Source organism: Pelecanus crispus, chromosome 14 (assembly GCF_030463565.1).
Source record: "Pelecanus crispus isolate bPelCri1 chromosome 14, bPelCri1.pri, whole genome shotgun sequence".
Lineage (NCBI taxonomy): Eukaryota > Metazoa > Chordata > Aves > Pelecaniformes > Pelecanidae > Pelecanus > Pelecanus crispus.
Window position 1 is genome coordinate 1,735,473 of NC_134656.1, and position 27,980 is coordinate 1,763,452.

Below are 27,980 nucleotides of genomic sequence, written 5' to 3' on the forward strand. Positions count from 1 at the left end.
AATTTTCAGCAACGATTGTACAAAACAAAACACAAAAGCCAATAAATTAAATCAAAGTGGATATGAAAGAAACCAACTAAAGCCAGAAGTTTGCACTGGAGACTGCCCTGGCATATGTCAGTGAGGGGACAGCTGATTGAGCACAGGACTGCTAGGCTTTCTGTTTGTCCAGGGTTCATGAGAGAGAGCCTTTTAAGGAATGTAATTGTAGATGAGGTCAGTATGAGTACAGGTATGAAGAAGAAAACCGTGTTTTGTTATTGGTAATGTGCATGCTCCTCATATGGACAGTCTGGGGTTTTTCTGCAGAAACAGAGATTAGCAAATGTATTCTCACAATTGTACATAATCTCTGTATGCATCCCTCTAATCTCATACTGTCCAGTATTTATCTTTGGAGTCAAAGGCTCAGTTAAAATTTGATTACAGATCTTCCTGAGAACAGCTGGGAATTTTTTTGTATTTCTCACAAGGAAATGAGTAGGATAGTTGGACAGCTTAGATGTCTGTCTTTAGAGGGTAAAGAATAGTCCAAGACTAATCCTTTCTTTTTAAAAAAAATACATAAACAAAAAGCCGGTGTTTCCTGGAAGGCTTTAAAAGCTTTTTATGTATGAAGCCACGTTGTTTCTTTTGATTTGTTTTCCTGTTTTGTTTTGTATTTTAAAAACAAAATAGAGTCTTTGGTAATTATTTTGTCCTGAGGTCCATGAGATTGATTTTCATAGAAACTTGTTTCCACTAAAAGTAATTGAGAAAATAATAGCAGCAAATGCATGTATTATTTCTGTTGCTCGCTCCTTAAGTAGAGTATGCTCCTGTGAAAGTGTCAGAAAGCTGTATGATGTGCAATAAAAGATACAGATTATAAAATTTACACCTATGTTTTTCCCCTTTCAGGAAATGGAACTAAGCCCATCTTTTAAAACTTCATTATCTTCTTTAACTTCTTTAAAAGTTCTTTAGTGGGGAATAAAGATCTAAGTACCAAAAGATGTGTAAATCATTTTCTTATCATATTTCATCCATATTTGCATGCCTGTAATATGCAAAACAGAACTTTTTCCTCTAAAGCGTATCAGAAATCAAAGACTGATACTTTGAACAGAAGTCCACTTGGAGTTTAGCAGGATGTTCATAGCTGCTCCTACCTTCTGTTGTACTCCTACATTGCTCTTGTGCTATCTTGTGTGTTATTTCAGGTTAGTTATTCTTTTTTGACATTATGTTTTCGTGTTGGGAAACACAGACACACACACGGGCCTTTTCTCCTTATTAATAAAAGGGGCGAGAAATCCATTCTTTAAAATTGCTCTCAACAGTTTGCTTGCCCATGTGTCAGGCCAGCATAGTTGGTTAAGCCATCTGTTTAAAATGCTGCTGCTACTTCAGTGTAGCTCAAAACCTGATTTATTGCTGACCTCCATGCACAGTGTCTTCTGTGTCACCTTTTTCTCATTCCCTAGTGACCATCTGACACATTTCTCCATTTAAAAGATCAAAAAACTCCAGAAGATGCTAAAAGTGATCCCCAGAATTAATTTGCTCGGTTGCCATTTCCAGGAGCAGGTCTTGGCTCTGCCCAAGGCCATGCCAGAGGGAGGTGTGTGGCCATGCAGGCGGCGTTGGCTTTGAAGTAGTCCAGGAACCCCCTTCTGGAAAGAGTCGTCGATACAAAGAAGTGACCTGTTTGTTCTCCTCCAAGCCCTGCTCATGTGTGTTCTTTGTCCCTCAGGGCAGAATGCCAGCCGAGCTCCAAGGAAAGACACTGAAAAAGCTTCAAGCTCTAGGAGAGATCACCACCAGGTCCTCAGGGCTACCTATCTCAACGATGTGAAAAGGGCTTTGAACAAAAGCACTTACAGCCGCTTCTATGAAGCATTGTTAGCTTACAAGAAGACAGATGACTATGATGCTATGATATCAGTGATAGCAGCCCTCACAACTGAGAGGCCGGAAGACTTTCATCTCCTACAAAGTAAGCGTTGTTTGGGGTTTTTTTTTTTTTAAATCACTTTTATTTAGTTGAAGAGGTAGGTGCTGTGATCTTATGTGAGCAATAGCCTTTCACTGGTCATTAGTTTGCAAATTCTCCACTTCTACAAAAAACTTTTAGCATTGGTAAACTTCATCTCTCCCATATTTTGGTTTAGCAAGCCAGATAAATGGAGCAGCAGGAAAGATATGTTAAATGAATGTCAGTCAGAGAGAAAAAAATGTCAAGTTTATAAAATGTATCTCTGTTCGGTTAGAAATTGTCCATTAAAGACATTCGATAAGACCTCAGTAATTCCAGTCCTAACCTTCAGTCAAGCTAACTTCAGTCAAATGATTTAATTACCTTTTCTTCTCCTCAATTACTACAAGAGATTGCTCTTTAGAAAAGACAGTGCTGACTATTGCACTTATTCAATTTTGTTCTTATGACCATTGATTGCTATACTGGTGCTAAGCTCTTGGATCATTTCCAGGTTTTGGGATAAGCAATCACACTTTTGATTCACCATTCTACAGAGATTTACCTGGGAATAGTTATGGAACTGTGTCATAACTTAGTAACCTTATCATTCATAATAATCTCCTAGAAAGTGGTTTGGTTTGGGTTTTTTCCTTTCATGGGTTTAATGATGAAAGGGTTTAGGAAGCTACAAGTTTTCAAAATTTGAAATTGGGCTTTATTGTTTAAAAAAAAAGAAAAAAGGAAAAAAAAAAAGAAGAAAAGGGATTATATGCTGGTCTTGATTGCCTTGATGGAGATCTTTTGTCTTGTGCTATGAAACACCTCAGTTCCACCTTCTCCCATGTCTCTGGTGTGAACTCCTCTGCAGGAAATGATGCATACAGTGTATGCTGGGAAATGCTGATGTAGCTTTGTTTGTTTTCTTTAGGAAATAACAATAAGTGTTCCATTGACCTTGAATAGATGTTGTAGTCGCCAGATTTTTTGAATTTTTTTTTTTCTGGTGTGCTAACTAGTCAGATTAGTCGTGACACAGTGAAGAGTGGGAGGAGAACGAACTGTGTGGCACTGTGACTCATAATCTCCCTCTGAGCATTCTTTCTTACAGAGAGTCAGTATCTTTACTGAGCAAATGTTTTGACCTCAGAGGACTTTGCGGTAGAATTGTGTGTTTGGCAGTAAGTCATGATTGGGGTTCTTTAGAATTTCTGTATGTATTGTGAATCCTTGTCAACCAAACAGTAACAAGAGATGTCCTTTTTGAGAAAGTCTTTTCAGGTATCGTGTATATACCTGTTTTCCCTGGATCAGGTATTTATATAAAGGGCTGGATCAGGTATTTATGCTTAGCTGTAGAGAACACAAGAATTTTGAGGTAAGTTGAGATTATTTTCAGTACTAGATACTCACCAGTCTTCTGGCAAGAAAAACCCTGTCATTATAAAAATCAACAAAAGCATCGAGTGTTCCGCCAACCTGAAGATACTCTGGGGAACATGGCTGATATTGTTCAGCTTCCAAAGAATTTCATTCCTCCAAAGTAAGGAGTCTTCCATGGTCGGGCATTTATTTTCCTATGTATTTGACTGTATATTCTTTTGGACAGGGTTTTACATATTTGTGCGCCCTCATCACAAAGAGCAGTTCAAACGGATGTGTAAAGATTTGACAGGAATGGTCTGTGGCGAGGGAGAGAAGGAATTGCAACAGCAAGTGCAAGGTGAAGGGAGCCCTCTGAGTTTGGAGAGCTGGTGCACTAAAGGAGAAAACAGCCACGTACAAGGTTGGGAGTGAACATTTGTCTGAAGTTTAGAATCTTATTTATTATTATGATGGGTAGTGTCCAACAGCCTTTGCTGCGGGCTGTGGCCTCCCTGCACTAGGTGTGTAAAAGATGATCAAAGCCATATCAAAACTGAGTTTAAAAAAGTGTAAGATAGAAGACAATGTGAGATGGGGAAGTGCAAGGAAACATGAAGAAAATTGTCATGCCGTCTTCTTTAAACTGTTAACTGGGTTATGGGTGAAGGGAGCATTTTTGCATCTAAGTGGGGTGGGGGCAGGAGTGGATCAAGATCCACTGTGTCTAGGAAGCATTTGCCACAGAACTATTGCAATATAAAGGGTCCCCTTCAGTAATTATGTGTGTCAGTATCAGAAACTTCTGTTACCACGCAGTATGGCATAAAAAAATAGTCATGCAAATTGTTTTGTTGTTCTTATACAATGAGAACTTACTGCTGCTGATTGTGCTTTGCAGAGTCTGTGTATTGTGTTCTGCATTCTACTGTTTTCTATGCTGTCCTTTTGATAACCAGGTGCAGCCGTTTCTAAGGGTGAGGCCCCAGAGAAAATTCAGAGAAAGATTTCCTCCTTCTGCTTTAATGAGAAAAGCAAACTTGAATTGCCGATGACCAAAGTATCAAGAGAAACCAGTAACGTGAGAGCACCCACAGGCTCTGGAGCTGTGCCTATCTTTCCACTAGAGATGGAGCCAGAGTGTGGTAGGTATAGGTGAGATTTTGGTGCAATTCTCTAACGCTTGGGAATAAAGATAAGTTACAGAAATAAGAACTATACCCATGATCTATTAAATGACTTGTTCGTGCCGATATTTGCTCAGGTGCAATAATGATTAGTGCCGCTTGCTAAGTAGCATTGGTACTTTCTGCCACTTGCATATGTCCTCTCAAAGTACTTCATTGTCTTTATTGCAGTGATGTAATAGTTTCCTGAGAACTTACGAATTTTTCTCGACAACTTCCTTGTGAAGCAGGGATGTGACCTCAGTTTCTAAATGGGGATCTGAAGCACCGAAAGACTGAGTGAGATCATGTGAAAGAAATAATGTAACAAGGCCACATATTGCACTATTAACGTAGTTCAGAAAGCTCATGGCCATTATTTTCTGGACTGCACTGGAAACATGTATGCATGAGAATTTCACAGGTGAATACTGGAATTTAGTTATTTCCTCCCTCTCTTTCACTCTCTTCCTCTCTCCCTGCCCCTCTCTCTCTGTTCTAGGAAGATTCCAGTGCTCTAACTGCAAGTCTGAGGATGATGTGCCTTTTAAATGTCCATTATGTGACTTCACTTGCTGCAAAACATGCTGGGAGCAGTTCTTAAAGGTTATCTTGTTTACTGTTTTCAGTTTTTCCTGAAACTGCTGGTGATTTTGTGCTTTTCAGGAGAACCATGTGGACAGCCCTGGAAACAGAATTCCTTTGTTTACAGAGAGAACACCTAAATCCTGATGGAAGATTTAGCACTTGTTTCATTACTTTCCATGTTCTGTAATGTGATTGGAGGCAGACCTCTGCCTTATGCTGTCTTTGTTACACCTTTGCAGCATCTTCTGAGCTTCCTCCAAATGTTTTCCCATCTAGAGCTATGCAGGCAAGAAGCTGTGGAGTCAACTTGAAAAAAACATTAAAACCTTTTTTTCCTCCTACACCTGAACCTTTATTTTAGGGGCTTTTTTGTTGCTTAGTTTCATAATTTTCCCCATCTAAAAACCTACTCTAAAGCACTATCATGAGATGAGGCAAATTCATGCTGAAATATCTCCTGTTATCCTGTCCTGTGGTTTTCCTGGCTGAGTAAATTGGTGGTTGAAATTCTTTAGGTAAGAGGATGTAACTGATCCCATGGTGCATGTGTTTGGTAACATCTTACCCAACATTTGATTTGGCAGCCAGGTATTAATAATCTGTGACCCTGGGCAGGGAATTTTAATACAAGAGTTGAGTGGTTTTGGTTTCTAAACATTCATAGGTGATGAGGAAGGCTTCTAATCAATAGAGCTCAGGAACCTACCTGAAAACAGTACAGAAGGAAAAGAAATTTCTTCAACCTGTGAATCTATAAGCAAGTACAAAATATTCAGTCATTCCAAGTTCCAGAGAAAGATCTTTTTCTCAGGAAAAAGACACTGAATTATGTCAGTTAAGCATAGAAAAGAAACAGTATACTTACATCCAAATAAAATATAATGACCAAGACAGACTTGGTCCAAGAGGAATATAGAATAACGTCCAGAGTGATGTTCTCGGACATATATCTCCTAGAGAGAATTCAGAATAGCTGTTCAACTAATTTTCATCCTCAGTCTGCTATGACATATTTCTTTAAAAATGTTAAAATCCAAAAGTATTGGATTATAAGGAATGTATGTAAGAAAGTACAAGAACGCCAAAGGCAGGCACCTCATGGTTGCTGCAGATTGGGCGGTCAGACCAATTGCCTTGAATAGGCATTACCACCGAATACTCAGTTGTTCCTTTTATGCCCAAGTATAATGGGAATGAACATCTGACAGCATAGTCCACCTCAGAAGAGAGACTCTAGGAAAGTCATGACAAGAATATTACTGGCATGCATGTCTAATCTCTGCTGCTTGAGATTTGAGTTGGTTAGGGAACACAATGAGCTCCCAGGGGAGTTTTTCTGGTTAGGCAAACATCTGTTGTCCCACATGTAAATTAGCTCAGACCATAAATTTTTATCTTACAATGTCTGGGGAAAAACTCTCTCCTTTTGTGAGTAAGATGTAACTTGTAATTGTTGTTTCATAAGCTTAAGAATCCACAAAATTTGAGCTGTTGTATAGTGATCAATTGTGCTGCCCTGTTCTGTGGTTTTTGTCTTGAAATTGGTAATTCTGAGGTTTGGTTTTCTCCTTAGTCCCCAAGTTAATATGCATTTTCATAGCTCGTAGATAAAGCACAGAATTTGCTCAGCCTCATTGTTGTTTTTTTTTTAATCACTCCTTTTTCTGATTGCACATCTGTTAGACTGGGGATTAAAGTAGTCTGGTCTACTAGATTAGACTGTATTTCAGATTTGGGTACTTGAATGCATCCGGAGGAGGCCAACAAAGCTGGTTGCAGGGCTGGAAGGAATGTCCTGTGAGGAGCAGCTGAGGACTTTGGGTTAATCTGGTTTGGAGAAAGGAGGCTGAGGGGAAACCTCATTCCTCTCCACAGCTTCCTGAGGACGGGATGTGGAGAGGAAGGTGCTGATCTCTTCTCCCTGGTATTCAGTGGCAGGACACATGGGAGCAATTCAAAGCTGTGTCGGGGAGGTTCACACTAGATATTAGGAAACATTTCTTTACCGAGAGGGTGGTCAAACACTGGAACAGGCTTCCTAGAGAGGTTGTCAATGCCCTTAATAATATGCTTTAACTTTTGTTCAGCCCTGAAGTGGTCAGGCAGTTGGAGTAGATGGTCTTTGTAGGTCCCTTCCAACTAGAAGTATTCTTTCTGTTCTATTCAGATATCCAATACAAAGCCACATTTTAGAAAGTGAGTCATTCCCCCTGGGTCATTTGTTATTAATGACTTCCATATCTGCCACTTACTTGAATAATCTTGCTACTAGTTACAGTGAAACTTCATCCCACGTTGTATGAGGTGATGACAGGGGAAAGAAAATATGGGTGTTTTTCTTAACAAGGTGAATCAGAGCTTTGCTTTGTGGTAGCATACTACAGCCCCGTGAGGTGAATACAGTCTTATAATGTGTAAAGATCAGGAAAGACAGATACTGTTTGAAGCAAATAATCAGAATATAATAGCAGACATACTGAGTCAGGGTAAATGTCCATCCAGCCCAGCATTCTGTCTCTGACAGTGGCCAAAAAAGGATAGCTAGGAAAGGATAAAAGAACATGGCAGGCATAAGTGATGATTCTTGCAGGTAATCTCTCAGCCCCAACGCTATTTGCAGCACAAGAACTCCCTGAGCCAAAGGTTGCTTCTGTATATTAAGAAACTGCTGATGCATTTCCATCACATCATCCAATTCACTTTGAACGCAAATGAACTTGTCATGCATGTCCTATAGCAAGCACTTCCACACCTTAGCCAAACGCTACGTGAAGAACCATCTCTTTTTTGTTGTTGTCATTTTGAACCTGCTTCTTGCTAGTTCATTTTAATGCCCTGCTTGTTTAAAAAGGACAAACGGAAGATTTTTCCAGTTCTCAAGAACACACATCATGGATATCCTGTCCTTCTTAAGTGCACCTTTGGAGTCTTTCTACATATGCCAACAGTGTGATCCATTTGCCTCCTCCATAGACAACATACATCAAAGTCCTTATTTCTAAGAATGGGTTTTTTTCTTGCTCTGAACAACAAACTATTGGGTGTGGGGGATGTAAGAAGCAGCATCTCACCAGCTTTACTGTTCAAGCATCCCTGATATTCTGTAGTCTTTGTTATGGAGAATGTGAAACTACATGGTCTCATCACCTTTTCTTACCTTACTTATGGCATACCTAACTTACTTATGGCATACCTTTCTAGTGATGAATGGTTCTCAGTATACAGTAATGTTAGCTTGCTTATGATACAATTCAAGTGTAGTCTGGTTAATGAAAAGTCAAACATCTTGTAATTTGGGATATTACTTGAGGACTGATGGAGAGAGACACTTCTCCCAGTGATGACGCAAAACTGTTCTCTGCTAGTCATGCAGGTGAGAAGGAAGAACAGCTTGGTTGAGAGCAAAGGATTGCAAACAGGAGGGGAACTATCTCCTCCGCATTCCTACACGTGTGTTGGTTCATTGTATGGACAATTGACTCCGTTCATGGCAAGGGTTGTGTTTGCGATAGAAGTACCCTTACCAGCAGGAAATGAGCAACTGTGTGTGTTGTGTCTGAACTGTCATCAGATGGCATCGGGCTCTGTCACCACTGACTGGGCTGGATTTGAAAACTCATCTTTTTTAATTTGCTAACAAGTTACTCATTATGTTTCTTCAGCTGAAAAGCACTTTGGTGCATATTGTACTATGAGGAAATGACTAACAGCTTATCATTCAAAATGCAATGACTTGGGTTTTGCAAATTGTGATGTCTTTTTCCAATTTGTTATTTTACTGAAATAGCTTAGTGGGGGGGAGAGGTGGTGAATAACTTTGGAATATTTTGGAAACTTTTAGAGGAGCAGACAGAAATTCCTGCAGCTGGAGGAGTATTAGACAGATTAGTGCCAGTTGGGTGATTTTCAGTGTGTTAGGGGAAGCCATACAGAGGCTGTGCCAATATATGCTGGTTTTGGTTTTAGTTTTCTGTGCAGGGGTTTATTGCCACTTTTCAGTGTTCAAATGCATCATTTATTCATGCTCTTTTTGCAGGTATTCCAGAGAGACTGAGTTATTCTCATTTGGACTATCTGTAATATGGGCAAATAATATAAGATTTCACAATTATATATTACATTTAAAATTTTCAGAGCTCTTTGGCAAATCACTGTCTACTGGGAGGTAAAGTGAGTTTTCCTCTCCCCCTCCCTTTATGGTGTTTCAATTAATGTTTCTAGAATCAAAATACTAGTGCCCGAACCTATGTTGCGGTCTACATAGAATCATCTTTTGTTACAATGATTAACTTCCATATTGTAGGGAAGCCTGCACAGTGCCACTGACATAGGTAACCATCATTTTAGCCTTCTGAGCTGGCAATTTGCTGACAAAGATTAATTTTAAAAAAATTTTTTTACTATCTCCTTTTGAAATAAGCAGAGCATTTTAGTTTTACTAGTAATCTGCAAGATATAAAAAGAACAGTTGGGGTTCATCTGCAGGTCAAATGGCTAAAGACCAAATGGCTAAAGTAATTTAAGTTAAAAGATTAAAATTTAAGCTTGGTGAAGAAGCAAACTGAAACCTGGGTGGTGGAGAATTGGTTGCCTCGTACCCAGTTTTCTGCTGTTAACTGAGAGGGGTGTGTGGTGGTGTGAAGAAATACGTGTACTCGGTTCCCCTGCAAAACTCTTGGTCATGACCGCGTGTATCACCGATGTCCCGGTATGCCCAGGAGATCATTTCCTTCTCATCTGTGCAAGAGGAAGCAGGAGTTCAGGGAACCCTTCAGCCATCTTACAGGATTTTACTAATGACATCTCTACTGCACAACAGCTCTTGCAGCCTCTGTATTTCCTCGTTCCTGTATTTTAGTCTTCAGCTGTGTCATAGCTGTAATTAATAAGACAACTGCTGTAGAGTTTGTTGCTACTTCACTGGGAGGCTTTCTTTTTCCTCCTCCTATTACTGGCAGTTAAATAATTGACTGCATGGTAACACTGCATTTAAAAACAGTAGATAAGATATCTTGGGGACTGCCAAATGACTAGCATGGCTTATAGTTCATATTGGAAAATAACAAACTTGACAGAGAAATTTAATGTATTATTTATGTATTTTGTTCATTTATTTATACAGATGAAGAAGAAGTGCCCAGAGTGCCACAGTGATGTGAAGAAGCAGCGATTAATCCAAGTTTTCTTCTGGTCATAATCTCACTGACAGGGCAAGTACTTCCTGTCGGCAGAAAGAAATCGCTGCACTCTGGCTCTCAACCTGAACGGAAGCAGGATGAAGGATCATTTAAATATCTTTGATCCTTGGCTCTGGATTACGTGCTGTGCACCAACACGTATCGTTTCTTCCTACAAAGGTGATCAAGTCTGAAAGGTCTCTCCTTCACCACTGGCAGGAGACGAAGCAGAACGTTGTCCTCTGTTGGAACTAAGAAGGTTAATTTCTTTTTTAAATCCGCCTGTAAATTCTGCTGTGGCCACTCTTAGGCTGAAATTTTATATCCTGGAGGTGGCTGTCATTCATGGGTCCTTCAGGTAATACCAAATCCTGGGAAAACCCTAGCAGTAGTCCTACAGTGGGACTGAGCTGGCTAAATAAGGAGGCCAGACTACCAGTCCTCACTGCCCTGGTGTTCCTGGAAGAAGTGATTCACGTTCACTGTTTGGTGTTTGGCAGCAGCTCTGTCTCCGATAGAAGAAGCACAGAAGACAAGATGATACTGAAGGGATGATTTTTTTAAAAACAAATTCCAGTGGTTGAACAGTGAAACGCTCCTTTGTGTCTGCTCTGCACCCTGGAGCCTGGTTCATTCCATTGTACTGGGATTTTTGGAAATGTGCTCAATAAGGAGGCTTTATTTTCTGCTCAGTGCTGATATTTCCATTCTGTCTCTGTCATCTGATGTTTACTTTCCAAGAAGAAAAAGGACCTCATTGATTTTAAAAACTTAAAATAAATCAAGTTAGATGGGTTAAAAAAAAAAATTCCTTAGTACTTCCACTCTCTGTGAGTAGTGGACATACGTGGTTAACCTGAAAAATTGTATCAATTTTAAATCTTCAGTAGCTGCTGTAAATTAAACTATAAATGAAACCATTTTTGTCTTAATTGGGTTTTGTTTGATTTTTTTTTTTTTTTACACCAGATATAGAAACATTGGGTATTGAATCCCAATGGCTCTGGTAGGAGTAAATGGAGAGGTTTATACTGTGGGATTTTTGACACTTGAATATTTTGGTTGACAAAAATGAGCAAAGGATTGTATTCTCACTTGCTAATTTGTTTTGGGGTTGCTGTGATGACAGAGACACTTCATATAGCATATGTTTTCAGAATTTTCTGAAAAAATATATTCTTTAATAATTTTGGGGGTGTTTTTTTCTGCATCCTGTAGGTGGTTTTCATACCAATGGAATTTTGGAAAGTCTTTTGTTAATAATTGATAACTCAAAATTGAAAGGTGAGCTGCATTTTAACAAAAATTTCAAAGGTTCTTGTTTCTCCCGGTTATAGAATTCAAAACCGGCGTCACTTCAACTCTCATGGTTGCTGGGATATTGGTCCTCGCTGAGAAATTTATTTTTTCAGATTGGAATCCACTTTACATAGAAACAACTTAGTAGCAGGTGTGATACTGTGCCTCTCATGCATTAAAACGTCAAATAACGTGTGTGTGCAAGTCGGGGTTCACTGCGGTCAGGCTATCCGAAGAACGAGAAAAGCGGTGTTCTTCAATGGCAGTGAAACAGGAACTTTCCATACTTTGTTAACTAATAATTGGAAGTAATGAAGATTTACACAGGAATGAAGGTAATTTGGGGCTAGCATATATTGTGACATGTTTAAATCTGAATGCATTTTACCTTCTATCTATTCACATACCTATTCAGTGCACTACTGATAGTGGTTTAGATTCTGAAAACAAGAATAAATAATGCAGAGAAAGCCCTAGATATTGGAAATGTAAGCGGGGAAAAATGACAGAAAAATGTATGTATGCACGTATATACGTGTTGTGAAAATGAACAGGAAGAGATTTGGAGTGATGGGGTCAAGAAGGGCAGTAGTGTTAAACTCTTGTCCTTCCAAAGGACTCCGAGTTTTGTGGCACGGTGACTGCGTTGTGTTTAATGATGGAAGAGCTACATCTTGCCAGAAATGTGGAAGACAGCTTTGTTTCCCCAAAACAAGGCGACTCCATACCTGAAATGTACTTGATTTTATTTCTTGGTCAAGAGTTTTTTTGTTGAGGTTGCACAACAAGTTGTGCACAAGTTGTGCCCTGAGTGTTCTTGATCGTCATTCGTTCTCTTTTGCTTTTGTAACAAGTATAGCAGTAACTATTGCGTGACAGAAGTTTAAAAAAGAAAGAGAAAGAGAAAGAAAAAAAAAAAGCTGCTGCTCTCAGGGAAAGCGGATCAGGCCAATGCCGACGTTTTGATGTCGGCGGCTTTGGGGCAATCTCAATTCTCCGTGTGGGGCAAGGCTCGCAGCTGCTTCCGAGCAGGTCCTTGCGCCTGCTTTTGGATGCTCATTTTCAATTCCTGATGCGTTCTCTCGGCCTGGGCAAGCAGTGGAAGGGGAAGCCCAAGAGCTGAGCGAAGGCTGGGAGCAGCGAACGGTGAAAAGGTACGCGGGGGTAAGGTAGTGCAGAGCCTTGTCTACTCTGTGAAGGCCTCTCCCTGGGGAGACCTGCAGCTTACTGCTTATGCCACTGGAGGGAAACCACAGCACGGGACATGGGCTGTGAACATCTTCAGAGCGAGCGAAGTGATGCCTTTGTTTAGTTTGCATGATGGAAATTATCTGCTATAGGCTGCAAAAACTGCAGAAGGTATGTGTGACTTGCTGGGACAAACGTTATTACGCTCTTCCCCCCCTCCCCAACTAGAACAGTTTTCTAGCTGTGCTTTTTCCTTGGCGCTGGAGTTTTAGTTCTGGAGACTGTTCCTACTTGGGAACGCTCCGTTGTTAGTGAGACGGGGCAGAGGAACCATGTCAAAAGCATCTTGGTGCCTTCAAGAGATTCGAGCTTTCCTTTTGCTCGTCAGCAGTTAGATCGCGTTGCTGAAGAGGTTTACTGCCGCGTGCCTTCGCTAGCTGAACTCACCCTGACGAGCTCCGCAACACCTCAGTGTCCCCAGCGGTGCATCTGCTGTTTGCAGATGGCAGCGATTTGCGATCCGTCTGGTTCCGTGGCTGCTTTCTGGTGTAGCGGGGATTGCGCTGCAGCGGGACTGGGATCCTGGTTCCCTGCCATCCGCATCCCTGCAGCAGGACGGAGGGATGTTAATGTGTGCTGGTGGTGGGAGAGCATCCAGCCTGCAGGAGGTTGTCCTTGTCTGCAGCTTATCTGCTCATCACGTAGTTTCAATAATAAACAGAATTTAATGATTCTGTCATTCCTGACCTATCTTGGAGAGGCTTGCTGAAAAATTTAAAAAAAAAAAAAAAAAGGCAAGCTGCTGCAACCCTGACCAAATAGGCGTTTGTGTGGTATTGTCCTTCACCAGGTTTTTTGGTAAACCGAGAGGAACTCCTCTTGTGGGAGAAGACAGTTCTGAACTTGAGGGTAGGTCTCAAGGTCTCTGCCCATGCAGATCACTTGGCATCGCTAAATAGCAGCCCCGTTACCTGGTAGGAGTGTGCCTGTGCTGGGGCGTCCAGGCCAACCTTCCCTGGCTTCCAGCAGATGCCCAGCAGCCGTGTTATCGGACCCGCGATCGGACCTCTGCGCCCGTCCCATCCCCGGCTCCCCAGCCTCTGCCCAGCAACCGAGCGCCGCGCTGACCGCGCGTTCCCCGTGGCAGGTTGCTCAAGAATCGCCTCTCGCAAAGGACTGTGCCGCATGCATTTCCACTCCCCATCTTCCGAAGAAGAGTTCAGGGGCCTGTGTGTCATTGAATCCTTCATGACGTCGGTGCGGTCCTCCTAAATGTGTTTAGAGTGCCGCTTCCTCCCACCCCTGCCCTGGCAATAAATCTGCTTCCAATGAAACCTTGGAGAAGAGGGTCTCCAGGAACCAGCTGCTAGGATGTGCCCCAGATAGCGATCTCTTGTCATCTTGGAACTGGTTGAATTTACAAGAAGGACAGACAGTACATTATTTATAAAGACCAGAAAGTGAAAACAAGAATTGTTTCAGAAAAATCTGTGTTGCTATAAGCGGTTAGAGGAACTGATCCAAACTACCGAGCGCTCAGGGAGAGGGAAGCCTATCACGGACACTCCTTGCTTGTTTTGAGAAGCAAATGACACATGAGTTACAGATCATGAAGGAAGTAGATACTAATCTCTCTTTATTGCCCCTGCCTTGCAGTGCCATGACTATACCTGGAATATAGTCTCCGATTTGAGTGGTGTGTCATTGAAAAGACTTTTCCCATTTGGGAAAGAGACCAAAAATAACAAAGCAATTGTTTTGGCAGGAAAGAGATGAGCTGTGTCTTTGCGTGGAGCAGTGGCTATTGACGGAGGACAAGGAATTTCTTTGCTTTTCAGATTTTTTCCTGAATATTAGCGAGAAACCTGATTTTGCAAGAGTAGTTTCGAAAAGCGGTGCTGCTGGACACCCTGAAGCTCTCTGAAGCGTGAAATGATGCCCTGTGTGGGGAAGTGAAATCAGAGCCATGAGAATATGATGCTGAATTCCTTTTCTAAGCTACCTCCGCAGGTCAGAAAGTCAGCAGGGAGCCGAGTTGTTTTCCAGTGATCGGGCAGTGACCCCATAAACCTGTTCTGGGAGGTGGAAGAACAGACAGAAAAAGATTAATCGAAGGGCGTTGTTCTACCAGACTCTTACCTTCCTAAAAGGTAGAGGCTGCCTGGGGAAGCCCTTTCTCTCCCGTTGGCGTGATCTTTCACTCTCTAAATCTTAGTCTGACCAATTTTTGTCATTGCTAAATTCAGGACAAACTTAATTGACGCTACTACGTTGCGGGATGGCGGGGAGCTGCGTGCTTAGAGTTCCCCGGCGTGTCGCATCCGTCCCAGAGTCACCGCGAGCAGGATCCCTGGATCCGTGCCGCGCGGTGCCATCCAGGACGTGCCGCCGACGCTCGCTGCGGCGTCCTGGGGCTTCCGCCCTCTTAACAGGTGTCAGCGCTTGTTCTGAGCGGGCAGCACGGGAAGGGGCGTTCACGTGGTTTGGTGGTTTTCTGTCAATCGTGGCAGAATACTGAGGGAGACAGGGAAGAAACGAAGCCCGAATTGCTTTTGAGTAATCCTTTACGGGCATCGCAGTATGACTGTTTATCACTTCAACCGACTCACAAGTTTGCAAAAGGCTAGATGACCCGATTTCTCTTGCAGCTTCTTGGAAAAGTCTAGATGTGTCAGCCTGAAAACAGGCTAAAAAAACATGTGAAATCCACGGTAGGAAAAGTGAGATCAGCTTTCTGCCTACCAGGAAAGGAAACGCGCTGCTCTTGCACCGGGGCTGCTCAGGAATGCCGGGGCAGGGTGAGCCTCGGCCAAAAGAGGGCCCGCGTACTCGCCGGCCAGGTAGGCCGCAGCGCGGGGCTTCGCGCTTGGTTCAAGCTAGCGGCGAGTTTCACCTGAAAAAAAAAAAAATTATCCTCAAGAGGATGTGCCTGGGTCCCAGAGGAAGCCCCAGGGGAGTGCTGGGAGATTAATCGATACGTTTAATTACTGAGGTGATGCATACTGATGAAGCAAACCAAAGCCCCAGTACACCTTGGCTCGGGGATGATGTCGAAAGTCGTTACAAATCGTCAGGATTGCTCTGGGGAGCCACAAGTGACCGAGATACACCAGCGGTGGAATTCAGATCCGCTTTAGAGGGGCCCGTGAAAATCAGCCCAGCGCCTGCCCCGTGTAGGGCGCAAATAAACGCGGCCCAGGCCATGCCCGCCACTTATTCCACAGCGCTCTGGGACCGAAGCATTGAGCCCCTGTGGTTCCAGCTGGACTCGGGGGGGTTCTTTAACCGTGCCAGAGAGAAGCTGATCTTTCCAGAAGGAGCTTTGGATTCCTTCTGACCAGCGGGGTTGACTTCTCCTTCTGGGTAGCAGAAAACTGGGGTTGAGTTGCTTTGCTTGTGGAGTGGGTGTTTAGCTCTTGTAGGTTTGCTCTTTAACAGCATTAAGAATAAAATCCAGGAGATTTAGCACCCGGGGCAGGCGAGCGGATCCGGTGGCCGACAGCCGGAGGCTCGTTCTGGTGCGGCGGAAGGGAAGCGCTCAGACCTGAATTCTCTGTAACAACGTGCAAAGCGATTTGGCTGCTGGCTCCTGAGCAGAAAACCCTCCGTGTCCTCTCACCCCCTCCCTGCGGCTCCTTTACGCTCCCAGGGATTTTGCATTTGCTTTTGGAGCGCGCGATCCGGTTTTGACGCTGCGGGGATGCCTGTTGAGGGTCTCTGCGAGAACGAGCCGCCGCCTGCTCCTCGGGGGCTGCTGGGGCTGAGGGGAGGCTCTTGGGGACCGGCTCCCCGCTCCCCCCGCCCCGACCGCAGCTGCCCGCGCTCCTGCTCCGGGCGCAGCACGCGTCGCCCTTCAGGGCACCCTCTGGACAGCGGCCGCGTATAAAGAAGGTGCTCGCGCCTGGGCTGTATACGCGGGATAATATTAATGTAAAAGATGCGACTACACATTGGAATACTCAAGCATTGGAACAGGCTGCCCAGAGAGGTGGGGGAGTCCCCATCCCTGGAAGTGCTCAAAAAACAGGTAGATGTGGCACTTCGGGATATGGTTTAGTCTGGTCTACCCTTGATTGGTTTAGGTGGGCTTGGTAGTGTAGGTTAATGGTTGGACTGGATGATCTTAAAGGTCTTTTCCAACCTAGACGATTCTATGATTCTATACACGCGGAGGGAACAAGTGTGACCAGAGTATTTGGGAACACTGCGTGGTGAGAGATGAGGACGTAAGGAGCCCGGTTCTTGCGAAGGAGGAAGATCCTTGTGTAGGATCGCGGTTCAGAGCCGCAGCACGGTCATATGTATAAACTCTAAAAAAAAAAATGTAAAGAACGCCGCTCCTTGTGGTGCTGGGCCTCCCAACGCAAAATAGAGCACAAAATTTTCCAAACTACGTTTTTCTGTGATTCTGTATTTGGTGTTTGATACTCGTAACTGCTCAGTGGCCTGAGCTACCCGGTAGAGCAGAGAACATACACGGGAGCGGGAGATGCTTGGGAAAAAGGAGAAACCTATTTAGAGGATGTTGGGCTGGCTTATAAAACCAGCCTGTATTCTCTTCCTCAGAGGTCTTCAGAGCAGACGGCAACGCCTGACCCGAGACCAGCGAGGCTATAAACAGCAGTTCACAGAAAATGACTTGTGGGAGGATGTTTTAGACCCTTCAGCGTCTCCCCATGGCGATGCTGGAGAAGTCGTGCATGTTAAGCAAGCGTGCTCACAGACCGGCTACTGTTTTCAGACTGCTCTCTCGTGTGCTTTTGTCCAGAGCAAGCAAGGCTTTGCCATCTGATGGTTGTTATCCCTGCTTTATCTCGAGAGCCGGTGCGGGGGGGATGCTCTGCTGCTACAAAACCTGCTGACTGGGTTTTTAGCTAGTCACAAGCGTGCCGTTCAACCTGCCCAGCCGCGGGTGGCAGAGCCCTGCCCGAGGCAAAGGGGTGGCTGGGCACCCCGGGAGCCGCGGGCTGTGCCGGTGGGAGAAGCCACGAGGAATTTGTGACCCAGGAACCGGTGGGGTTTGTGTGACGGGCAGCGGCAGCAGCCCAGCGTGCAGCTCACAGCAGGAAAAGGGCAATTTTCACAGGTGAAGATGCCAGACTGTGATATTAGGGGGGTGTAGTACAGAAATCATCAGATTTCCCAGCTGAGTGCTCTGCGTGCTAGTATGTGACTTGTATGGAGGTGTGCTTTCTCCTCTTCCATCGACTGGACAGTTTAAAACCAAGAAAAAAGCTTAACTTCTTTCTCAGCTAGCTATTTGGAATGGGTTGCAGCTTTCCCCTTCTTCTCTGCCTTGTGGCACCACTCCTGGTAGCAGAGACTGGGAGGAAATGAAAAGGCAGGTTTTCAGGTACAGAGCGCGCTGCGCTCTTCACGGGCTCGGCAAGCAGCTCTCCTGCTTTTACACCGAGAAGTGAGTAAACTCTCTGCTTTTCCTCCTGCCCCCTGTGCTTGGGGTGCAGGGCAGCTGGAGCAGAGGGACGGCGAGCTCTCTGGCGTGTGCCTTCCTAGCACGTAAAGCACTTTGCAGGGGTGCCCTTGGATTTCCTTGCCTTCAGAGGGAACCTGGTGAGACGGGGCAGAAGGACAAAGTGCACGAGTCGGATGTATTTAGGCAGGGGCAGTGCAGAGTGAGCAGGCGCCGGTAAGGCTGAGTTCGGTTTCCACTGAAATCCTTGGCGTCCGAGATTTATGGTGAAGTGTCACCTGTAAGGTATTTAAATGCCAACCTCCTCAGATGCTGGATGCTGTTATCCCACAAAAGGTAACTCCAAGTGTTTTAGTGTTACAGTCGGCGTTCGAATGTCATCCTCAGCGCTCCTGGAAGGAGAAAGCTGAAGCTCTGAGCCAGCTTCAGGAGCGCGTTGCCTAACCCCTAAAAAAATCTGGGCTGTTGGAGCGGGGTCGGTGCCCCCGCGGCGTGCGGGGGGCAGGACGGGGTCTCGCACCGGAGCCCCGGGGCTGAGCAGGGGGCTTGCTCGCGTTCCCAGCAGGAACAGCCGCTGCCTACCTGGGCTGCCTTTGGGGGCGAACCGTGCCCCCCACCAGCGAGACAAACGCTGTTACTGGGAAGTGAGAAACATTTACAGCCAAGGAACAGAGCGCTCGCGGGGGAATTTCCCTGCCTTTCCCCAGCCTGAAAAAAAAAAAAAAAAACAACCCAAACCCCTCAACATAGCATTGTAAAGCTTGCCTCCGCGCAGGTAAAGGCACGGGGTTGCTCCCAGCGCTCCGCTTTTTGTAGAAAGGGGAGCGAAAGCGGCGGGCGAGCTCCGGGCTGCGGGGATGGCCAGGGAGCCGCGGCGGTGCCCGGGGGTGCGGGGCTGCGGGGGCCGGGCGGGCCGGGGTGCTGGGCCGCTTGCGCAAGAGGGTCTTTCCCACGGCTGGGCTATAAAGGTGCTGCCTGCCGAGGGGAGCGGCACGGCGCGGTGCGGTGAGGGCTGGGGATGCGGGGCGGGGAGCTGCTCCCGCGGGATGGGGAGGGATGGGATGGATGGGGAGGGATGGGATGAGGAGGGGAGGGAGGCCTCGGCTGCCTCTGCTCCCTCCTTGGCCGCAGCCGCCGCTGCGGGTCCCGCCCGCTCCCGGGCGCGGGGTGACTTTCCCCCTCGGAGCGCTTACGCGTGTCGGGGCGATGAGCGCATCGGGAGCGCGGTCGCAGCCTTCCACCAGTGAGCCACCGCGGTGCGAGGCTGCTTCCGAGCCGGCATCTCCCCCGGAGGAAGGGCTGTTTGAAAAGCAGACGAGAAAAAGCCTCTCCTAACAGCCCTTGCCCGTCTCTCTCCCTTTCTGCTTTAAAGCTGGACGGCTGGATCGGCACTGCTGCTACAGAGAGGAGCCCCAACGCAGCCCCTGTCCCCGGAGCCAGATTCAGCCCCCGAGGAACCCTCTCTGCCTCCCCAGGTTTCTGATCACGGCACTCGGAAGCCCTCGGTGCTATGCTCTCCTGCCACGTGCCGAATTTAAGGCATCCAGCCAAGGTAACGTACTGTTTGCGCTTAAGGTTTGGCACACGTGCTTTGAAAAGGGAGGATGAACCAGACTCCGGGATTCTCTGGTTCTGTATCAAATATCTGGGTTTCTAAAAAAGTTTCGAGTTCCTGAGGAGCATGCTTGTGTTTGCTAGCCTGGAAAACTTCCCTTCTGCTTCTAGAGCTGCAAAGTTTTTATACCAAGTGGTGGGGAATCGACTGGGGTGGGAAGCGGAGGAGGATGTGCTGGAGCCGCTTTTAGCGCTGAAAGAGGGGAACGGGGTTGTGAAGGCACCACAAAACGGGTTTGGGAAGGATGCTCTGTCAGCCGGGGTGGCAGGGGGAGGGCGATGGGGAGGCAGGCGGGGGGCAGCGGCGGGTCCCCAGTCCCACCGTCGCTTTGCCGCAGGGGAGCGCGTGAGGTGGGAGAATGATTTCTTGCATCTACAACGGTAATGAATTCTGTTAACGCCGCAGCCGCGTTTGCTGCTTCTGCCCCTGCGGGAGGATGAGCTAAGGGGTCTTTGCGCTCTCTTTGCTGTAGTGGATGTTTGCCCCTCTCCTCCTTTTCCTGGCTGAGCTCGGCTCCGGCGCCCAACCCACTTACCAATGGAAAGATGCTGTGACGAACGAGAAGCTCACGTGCCAGCAGTGCCCGCCGGGGACCTTCGTGGCACAGCACTGCACCAGGGACAGGCAGACAGTGTGCGAACCCTGCCCGGATTTACACTACACGCAGTACTGGAACTACCTGGAGAAGTGCCGCTACTGTAACGTCATCTGCGAGGAGAAGCAGGTGGAGGTGCAGCAGTGCAATTCCACCCACAACCGCGTCTGTCAGTGCCAGGCGGGCTACTACTCAGAGATGGAGTTCTGCATCAGGCACTCCGAGTGTCCGCCGGGCTCTGGCGTAGAGAAACTGGGTGAGTACCCTCAGGCGGCTGCGGCAGCAGCGGTGCGTGTGCTTGCGAGGCTCTTGTCATCCCAAAATCTCTGCTGGAACTAAAAATCAAGGAGAAAGCAGCCAATGATTGCCCATAGCCTGACTCTTTTTACTTACCAGCGCAGTGCTGTCCTCGCCGCCGCGTGAAACCGCTCCTGGTCTCTTTTCCAAACAGTGATTTATTTGGTTCCACACACACACACAAACACACGCTTTCACTTTGAAAGCCTTTGAAATCCCCCAGCGCCACGCTGAGACGGGTCGCGGCAGTCCCGGCTGCCTGCTCCACCTGCCGCAGCGGGCAGAGCCGGGCCGTGATTCACCTGTCCGCCGCAGGTGGAAAGGTCCGAGCGGCTCCTGCTCCTCCCTCAGCTCCCTTCTTCTCGCAGGCAGGAAGCCAGGGCATGGGGAATGCTAATTATCTGGCCTGAAAAAAGGGTTGCCAATGATGCAAGGGCAGGGCTGGTGAATGTGTGTAGCTCTGGGGCTGGATTTTGTGGTTTTTGTTGAGCAATCTGGAGAGGCTGTATTCAAAACATGAAACGGATATGTGGATAGGTTCCAAAACCATAAAATCAGCCTTGTTTCGATTCACGAGTCTGAGACTCCATCCCCTGGTGAGATGTAAGTCACGAGAAGTTTTAGGGAGTGTATTTTTCTGTTGTTTCCCCAGCACAAATTTGCCCTGTCCCTTAGTTACCCCCATTTGAATGTGTGCACGCTGCCTAAAAACACAAGTTGCTTATGAGCGGGTTTCCCCTCTCGCTCCCCGCTGAATTACAGAGGACGGGGCTCTGTCTGGAAACCACAGCTGGATACAATAAACCAGCACAGGCAGCATCAGCAAACCCAGCGTTATTTTGCTTCATGCTTTGAAGTGTGGTTGTTTTTGAAGTCCTTCCATGCCCGGCACAGAAGAGCTCCAGGCTCCCCCGGCCAGAGGAGAAATACCTGTTCTCTTCAGCCGATGTTTATGGTTGAGGCTCGGGGTTTAATTTTTCTATGGGACGCGACTGTTTCAAAATGCAGTAATGCAGCAAAAGGTGAACTAGGTCTCCGAGCAATGTGGGGAAGCCCTTTGAAATTAAACATCAGATTTGGCTGGAGGGTTGGCTGTAGGCTGAGCCACGTGAGCAAGCTGGGGAATTTGGAGAAGTCAATTTTTTGTTATCATTATTATTATTTATTTACAAATGGCTTCTTGTGTGTGGGGAACGATGGCAGCCCAGCCCCAACGTCTGAACCCCGCAGCAGGGACCGAGCATCCAGCGTGGCTGGGCAGAGCCCCGGGGCTGCGGGTGCTTGTGTCTGGACGGGGACGACGGGGACCCTCCGACTGCGGAGCGGTGGCCGCGGGGCTGCGGGCTGACCTCGCTGGCTTTCGGGTTGGGCGGGAGCTTCCATCCATGTGCGGTTCCTCTGGGGACGTGGGCTTTTGGTGGATTTCCCATTTGCAAATAGTGATTCGGGTGTTTGGGTCATTGTTGGAGCTGGCTGGGACTTCTGGCAAAGCCAAAGCGATGGCCTGAAGTGGGTTGCAACGAGGCAGAAACCTTGTTCTTAACTAGATATATGAAGAGGAGATGCAAAGGGCTGTGAAATTTGCTGCCATCAGGGCCGTTCCTCCTTCTCCCAAGGAATGTGCAAGACGCCCTGGTGCAATCTCCCTCACGTGGCACCGTCCCTGTGAAACAGCGGCGGGTCCGGCCCGGAGCCGGGGTGGGAAACGGCAGAGCAGCAGAAGCGGGCAGAGCTTTCACCTTCTCAGCCACTTTTACTTTCACTTGGCCAGGAGCCTCCTGACTCTGCTGTGAATCAAAGGGCTGGTTTGGCACTCGGCTCACCCAGCGTCTCCTGGTACCTCGTACCCAGGAGGTGTCCCTTTTTGTAGCACATGAGATCTCTTGTGTCTGGAGGCCGGTGACGATTTGCCAGCGCGCGTTGAACGCTTTGGTTTGGGGAAATGACTGGGCAAGGCGTTGCTGTTTGCCCTACAAGTGGATGCTTCCCAGGGGAGTTGCAAGCAGCGATCACTTCCAAAACACGGCCCTCGTGCTCGAATGGTGTCTGGCACTCTTTGCTCTGCCGGCATCGTCCCCAGCTCCTGCCCCTGCTCCCTTGCCAGCCTGTCGCCCCGGGCTGACGGTCCCCTTGCCTCCCCGTGCGCAGGTACGCCCTTCGAGAACACCCGGTGCCGCGACTGCCCCCGCGGCTTCTTCTCGTCCTCCAGCTCCAGCACCAAGCCGTGCCAGCCGCACCAGGACTGCGAGCGGCAGGGGAAGGTGACCAACGTGCAGGGCAACCAGTACCACGACACCCTCTGCACCTCCTGCAGATGGGGGAGAAGCAACAGCACGCAGGGACCAGGTGAGCCGCAGCTCTGCGGGCAGAGCGGGGGATGCCGGGACCACCATGCTGCCAGGGCGAGAGCGAACTTCCTGGCGACTTTTTCCTACGTAGATGCAAAATGAGGTGAAATGGCTCGTAAAAGTATGGAGTGATCTGTAATTAATGATAATTATGGATAAAATAAGTCTACCCTTAATTGGCTTAGAGTAGACTTGGTGGTGTAGGTTAATGGTTGGACTGGATGATCTTAAAGGTCTTTTCCAACCTAAACGATTCTGTGATTCTATGATTCTATATAGTCTGTCTGCCTTCCTCCCCCTCCAGGGTCAGTGCTGGGGGGCAAGGGCAGGGTGCGGGGCTTAAGCGACGGCCACTGCTCAGCCAAAGCCTGTGCAGGCTCCTTGCTCAGCGAGAGCAAAGAGCTGGCGGTGAAATCCTGCCGGTTCTTACCGGGGGCTGGGCTAACCGGCGATGCCGGGCCATGAGGACCTTTTTGGCAGCCGTTTGGCTGTAGCTGGTAGCTCGCAGTGATAACCGATGGCTGGCGGTCATGTAAGCAGAGAGGTGTGAAGGGCTGAGCCTCCTGCGCTCGCTCCTCCCGGGCTTTCAGCCTGGTTTCCAGGAAGCTTTTATTGCAGCCGCAACCTTGTCTCGTGCAGGTTGAATGGAGCAGAGTCCAAGGTACGTCGGAGCCGAGCGTAGGGTGGATTTTGACCTGTCAGGTGAACAGGTAGACACGTGGTGTCAACTGTGTCACCGTGATAGTGCAAATGTAGTGCTGAGCCTCGGAGGAGGCCGAAGGTCGGGCAGGAGCCGCCAACGGGCATGGATCATAGAAGCATAGAATACCAGGTTGGAAGGGACCCCGAGGATCATCTGGTCCAACCTTTCTAGGCAAAAGCACAGGGCAAAGGCGCGGGGGAGAGCAGGGGGCTGGCTGTGGGGGTGCTTTGGAACACGCACCCCAACAAGCTAGGGGATGAGAAAGGGACTGAAAACCATCTCAAGGGTGCGACGTCAGTCAGGGTAGACCCGCTCTACCCTGAGCATCTGGCCAAGATACACAGGAGAGAAATTCAACGCGACTGATCTGGGTGCCAGTGAACCTGCACCCTTGGACTTAAAAAAAAAAAAAAAAAAAAAAAATCAATCATAAAGCTATAGAACAGCCCAGGCTAGAAGGGACTTTGAAAGTTCATCAGCCCAACCTTTCGTAGGAAAGGGAGCCTGGATGAGATTATCCAGCACCCTGTCCAGCCACATCCTGAAAACCTCCAGCGACGGGGACTCCGCTGCGTCCCTGGGGAGGTTGTCCCAGTGATTGACTCTTCTCACTGTAAAAAAATTATGATTTCCATCAAGATGAAGCTTGAGCTTCAATAAGAGCTTCTCCCTCGTGGTGGCACAGCGAGGAGGCTGTTCCCCCCAGCAGCATGCCAGAGGAGCTCTTGCCTTCCCATCCTCTCCCAGCCCAGCCAACGCGGGGCATTCCTCCTTAGGAAGCCTGACTCACGCCACGAGATCCTGGCGTGATCCCGCCGGAGAGAGGAGAAAGCTCTGTCATCAGCGGGATGCGGTCCCGGGGAGGCGGGGGGCAGTCAGGTGAGAGCGGCGTCAGCAGCACGTGCGTTAGGCAACGGTGCCGGGGGCTGGATTGGCCTTTCGGCTATTTATAGAGAGGAGGCCTGTGAGCAATGGGAGCCCAGGGGTATTTTTAACTCCGGTTCGTCATGATTTCACTCGGGAGGTGTGTGGGCACCTGCCCTCCTCCCTGCTGCAAGGGCGATTGCCGGAGCAGTTCTGTGTGAACCCTTTGTTTGCAGGAGAGGCAGAGTCTGGGCAAGGGAGCCCAACCCACCCACTATAGCCAGTGAAACCGCTCCCAATTTACGATGGCACAAACCTGGGCTTGACTGAGTAATCATTTGGCCTTGATCTCTTGAAAATTCTTTGTGATTTCATTCCTTACGCTGGACGCATTCCGGCAGCGCTTTAAGCAGCTGGGACCGGGTCTGCGCAAAAGCCCTGGTCTGGGCTGCACCTGGGGCTTGTCCTGTCCCAAGATGTAAAAATCTCCATAGGAAAATAGAAACTTTCAGGAAAAATAACATGGGTAAATACTTACTGCAATTATTTCCGGTTTTCTGGAGTTTCCCTCTTCCCCTACTGCCTGGCAGGGAGGATCATGGAAAAGGTATATTTACTTTTTTCAAAATTACAGGAACTTCTACACTTTGTTTTCTAACTGCCCCGTATAGGATGGGCTGCTGCCGGGAAATCCAGCCTGTGGCAAGGGCTGGACCCAGCCTTCCCAGGCAGCTGGCTGGCAGAGACGGGCATTGGCCAGTTCACGATGCTGTATTTGGTGCTTTCCTCCTTCTTCTTCCTTCCTTTTCCACTTGCAAAATGCTTATCCTGAGCCGCTTGTTCCACTGCACGCCTGCCAGCAGCGTGAGCCGGCTGCTCTCCCTCTTCCCCCTTGACTGGGGCGCAGGACGAGCCGGCCGCAAGCCAGGTGCTGCTGCATCCTCGGGCAGGGACTCGCGCTCTGCCTGGGCACCTGCGCGCGTGGGCAGAGCCGGGCAGGTTCTCCCCAACTCGCGTTCATGGATGTACGTGGCCGTGCCAGCTAAAATTACCCTCCCGAATCTGGAAGATGGGTTGAGAGAGGGGGGTTTCCCAGCTGGGCTCGCTGGGCTGGGACCCCTGGTCTGAGCCGTGGCTGGAGAGCAGTGCCCAGGTGAGGACAATGTCGTAGAAGCACAGAACGCTTTGGGTGGGAAGGGACCTTTAGAGCCCACCCAGCCCAGCCCCTGCAGTGCCAGGGACAGCTTTAACCAGCCCAGGGTGCTCAGAGCCCCGTCCAACCTGGCCTGGGATGTTCCCAGGGATGGGGCATCTCCCACCTCTCTGGGCAGATGTCCCACGGGGCGGCTTGGTAGGGCTGTGACCTGCTCTCCTGATGTCCACGGTCACCTTCCCTTTAACCTCCAGGCGATTTTTCTCCCACCAGCTCTAGGAGACGACGACTGTGAGCAAGCCATGATAGACTTTGTGGCGTACCAGAACATCCCCGTCAGAAAGCTGAAGCGCCTGCAGCAAATCTTGGAGCGCTCGCCTAGGAAGCAGGCGCTGGGGACCAGGGCAGCCGTCCAGGAGAAGTTCAGGGCTTTCCTCATCCAGCTGAAAGAGGGGCACTACGAGGTCACCAAGGAGCTGCTGGACGCGCTGCGAGCTGCCAAGCTGCACTCCATCGAGGAGAAGGTCCGCGAGCGCTTCCTCCTGTACTGAGAACACGAACTGAACTTTTCGGGTGGTTTTTGTTTTGCTTTTTTTTTTTTTTTCGCTCTTTTTTTTTCCCCTCCTTCTGTGGCTTCATTAATTTATTAATCTTTCCAAACCTAACGCGCAATGCAGCGTAGAGATGAGCGACGGGTCAGAGTTGAAGCGTGCTGCGGCAGCCGCGGTGGGTCCTGCTCCGCGTGTGGCTGTATCGCTGCCTCCGGGATGGGATCCTGTGAGCAGCAGCATCCCTGCGCCGGCGGCCAGGGCAGCTCCCTGCATGCTGGACGCTGATTTTCCAGCACTCAGCAAGGGTCAATATTTTACCAGAAAAGAAATATTTGGCCAGGGTCATTCTTTTCTGGGGAAGAATGCAGCTCTGCCTTTTTAGGTACTGTCTGGCTTTGCTTTAAACTGTGTGGTTTTGGTTTTGTTGGGGTGGTTTTTTTAGTTATTTAACAGTATTTCTCACAGATGATTCACTTGCGTTTCGTTTGTCATGCTTTGTTTTGAGAGAGGAGTTTTCCACTGAGACACACATTGGATGTAGGATGCCTCTGAAGTCTCTGGTACAGCCAGTTTTTAAATTTATTTCTAAACTACTTGTTTTTATACCATGTGTGAGAGATGTTTTCTAAAGAAAGAAACCAAAGAAGTTATTTTATTATACAATTCTTGGTCACCAGAGTCCTTTCCTAGTCTCATTTGGAGGAGAGAGGTGGTGTTGCGAGTCCCAGACCATCATCTTCTGACTCCGCTTACCCCTGCCCGCTTTTTGCACGTGCTTCCCCCCATGATCACACAGCATCAGCCACCCACATGACACAGCAGCCCACAGAAACCAGCCCCCGTGAGCCACGGCGAGGCCGCGCGTGAGCAGGATGTAACCTCTCGGCGCTGGGATTTGCCGCCCGGTGCGGCCGGGGCGAAGCTCACATCTCTTGGCTCAACCCAACCGTGTCACCCTGAGCTCTGTCCCTAGATCCGGCCGGACGCGTGGCGAGTGAAGAGGTGCTTAGTTGGCCAAGAGCCGTGCCTTGGGGCACTTGTGCTGACTGCGGGCGGGTTTTTTTTAAGCCTTGCAGATGTCACTTAGGGAAGTCAACAAGGGTGACCCTCTCAGGCATTTTCCAGCCTGTAGCAATGATGACACAGAGCCTACATCTTCTGCCTTGAATGAGTTTGGCTTTTTTTTATAGCTCTTTTTTAGCTGAGTAGTTGCCAGGAATAGTTTGTGGTTAAAAAGAGGAATATTTTCCCCCAGCTGCCAAAAGCACTCTGAAACATGTGCTATGTAGAAGTGCCCCCACGCTTCCCTCATGTGAGGAAGGCTGACATAACCGAGTACAAGAGGGGATTTTAACCTCCCCTTGCTGCCCACAGACGTGTCCCGGGCTCTTCCTGCTGCAATGACAAGTTGTTCATGCGTGGCAGGCTGGATGAACAGGGCTGATGCTGCGGGCAGCGCTTGCCTTTTCGCTGCTCCTCGCTGCTCCAGAGCTCCGGAGTCCCGGCGTGGCTGCTCGCACCGGCCTGGCTCTGCAGGCTTGCAGCCGGGGAACCCCAGACTTGCAGCTGTCTCGCCCCGGCTTTGGGCTCTGGGGATGGAGCAGTTCAGTGATCCTGACATTGCCCTGGGTCAGTTCAGCCAGGGACAAAGCGAAGCAAACGGCTGAAAAGCAGCAGAGGGGACGC

General features: G+C 48.1%; 2 protein-coding genes across 2 annotated transcripts in view; both read left to right on the forward strand.

Moving 5' to 3' along the window:
• The window catches only part of RTEL1 (regulator of telomere elongation helicase 1), a 52,429-nt gene extending 42,121 nt beyond the window's left edge, over positions 1 to 10,308 (forward strand). The window contains exons 31-35 of the mRNA XM_075720897.1: positions 1,736 to 1,978; positions 3,567 to 3,743; positions 4,279 to 4,464; positions 4,988 to 5,091; positions 10,196 to 10,308. Of these exons, the coding sequence (XP_075577012.1) occupies positions 1,736 to 1,978; positions 3,567 to 3,743; positions 4,279 to 4,464; positions 4,988 to 5,091; positions 10,196 to 10,270 (785 nt within the window). The 3' untranslated portion in view covers positions 10,271 to 10,308. The remainder of the gene's footprint in view (positions 1 to 1,735; positions 1,979 to 3,566; positions 3,744 to 4,278; positions 4,465 to 4,987; positions 5,092 to 10,195) is intronic.
• Positions 10,309 to 19,678: 9,370 nt separating this feature from the next.
• On the forward strand, positions 19,679 to 26,294 carry TNFRSF6B (TNF receptor superfamily member 6b). Its single transcript, XM_009490450.1, has 4 exons — positions 19,679 to 19,720; positions 20,256 to 20,634; positions 22,824 to 23,021; positions 26,017 to 26,294. The coding sequence occupies exons 1-4, from the start codon at positions 19,679 to 19,681 to the stop codon at positions 26,292 to 26,294; spliced, it is 897 nt and encodes a 298-aa protein (XP_009488725.1).
• Positions 26,295 to 27,980: the final 1,686 nt, after the last annotated feature.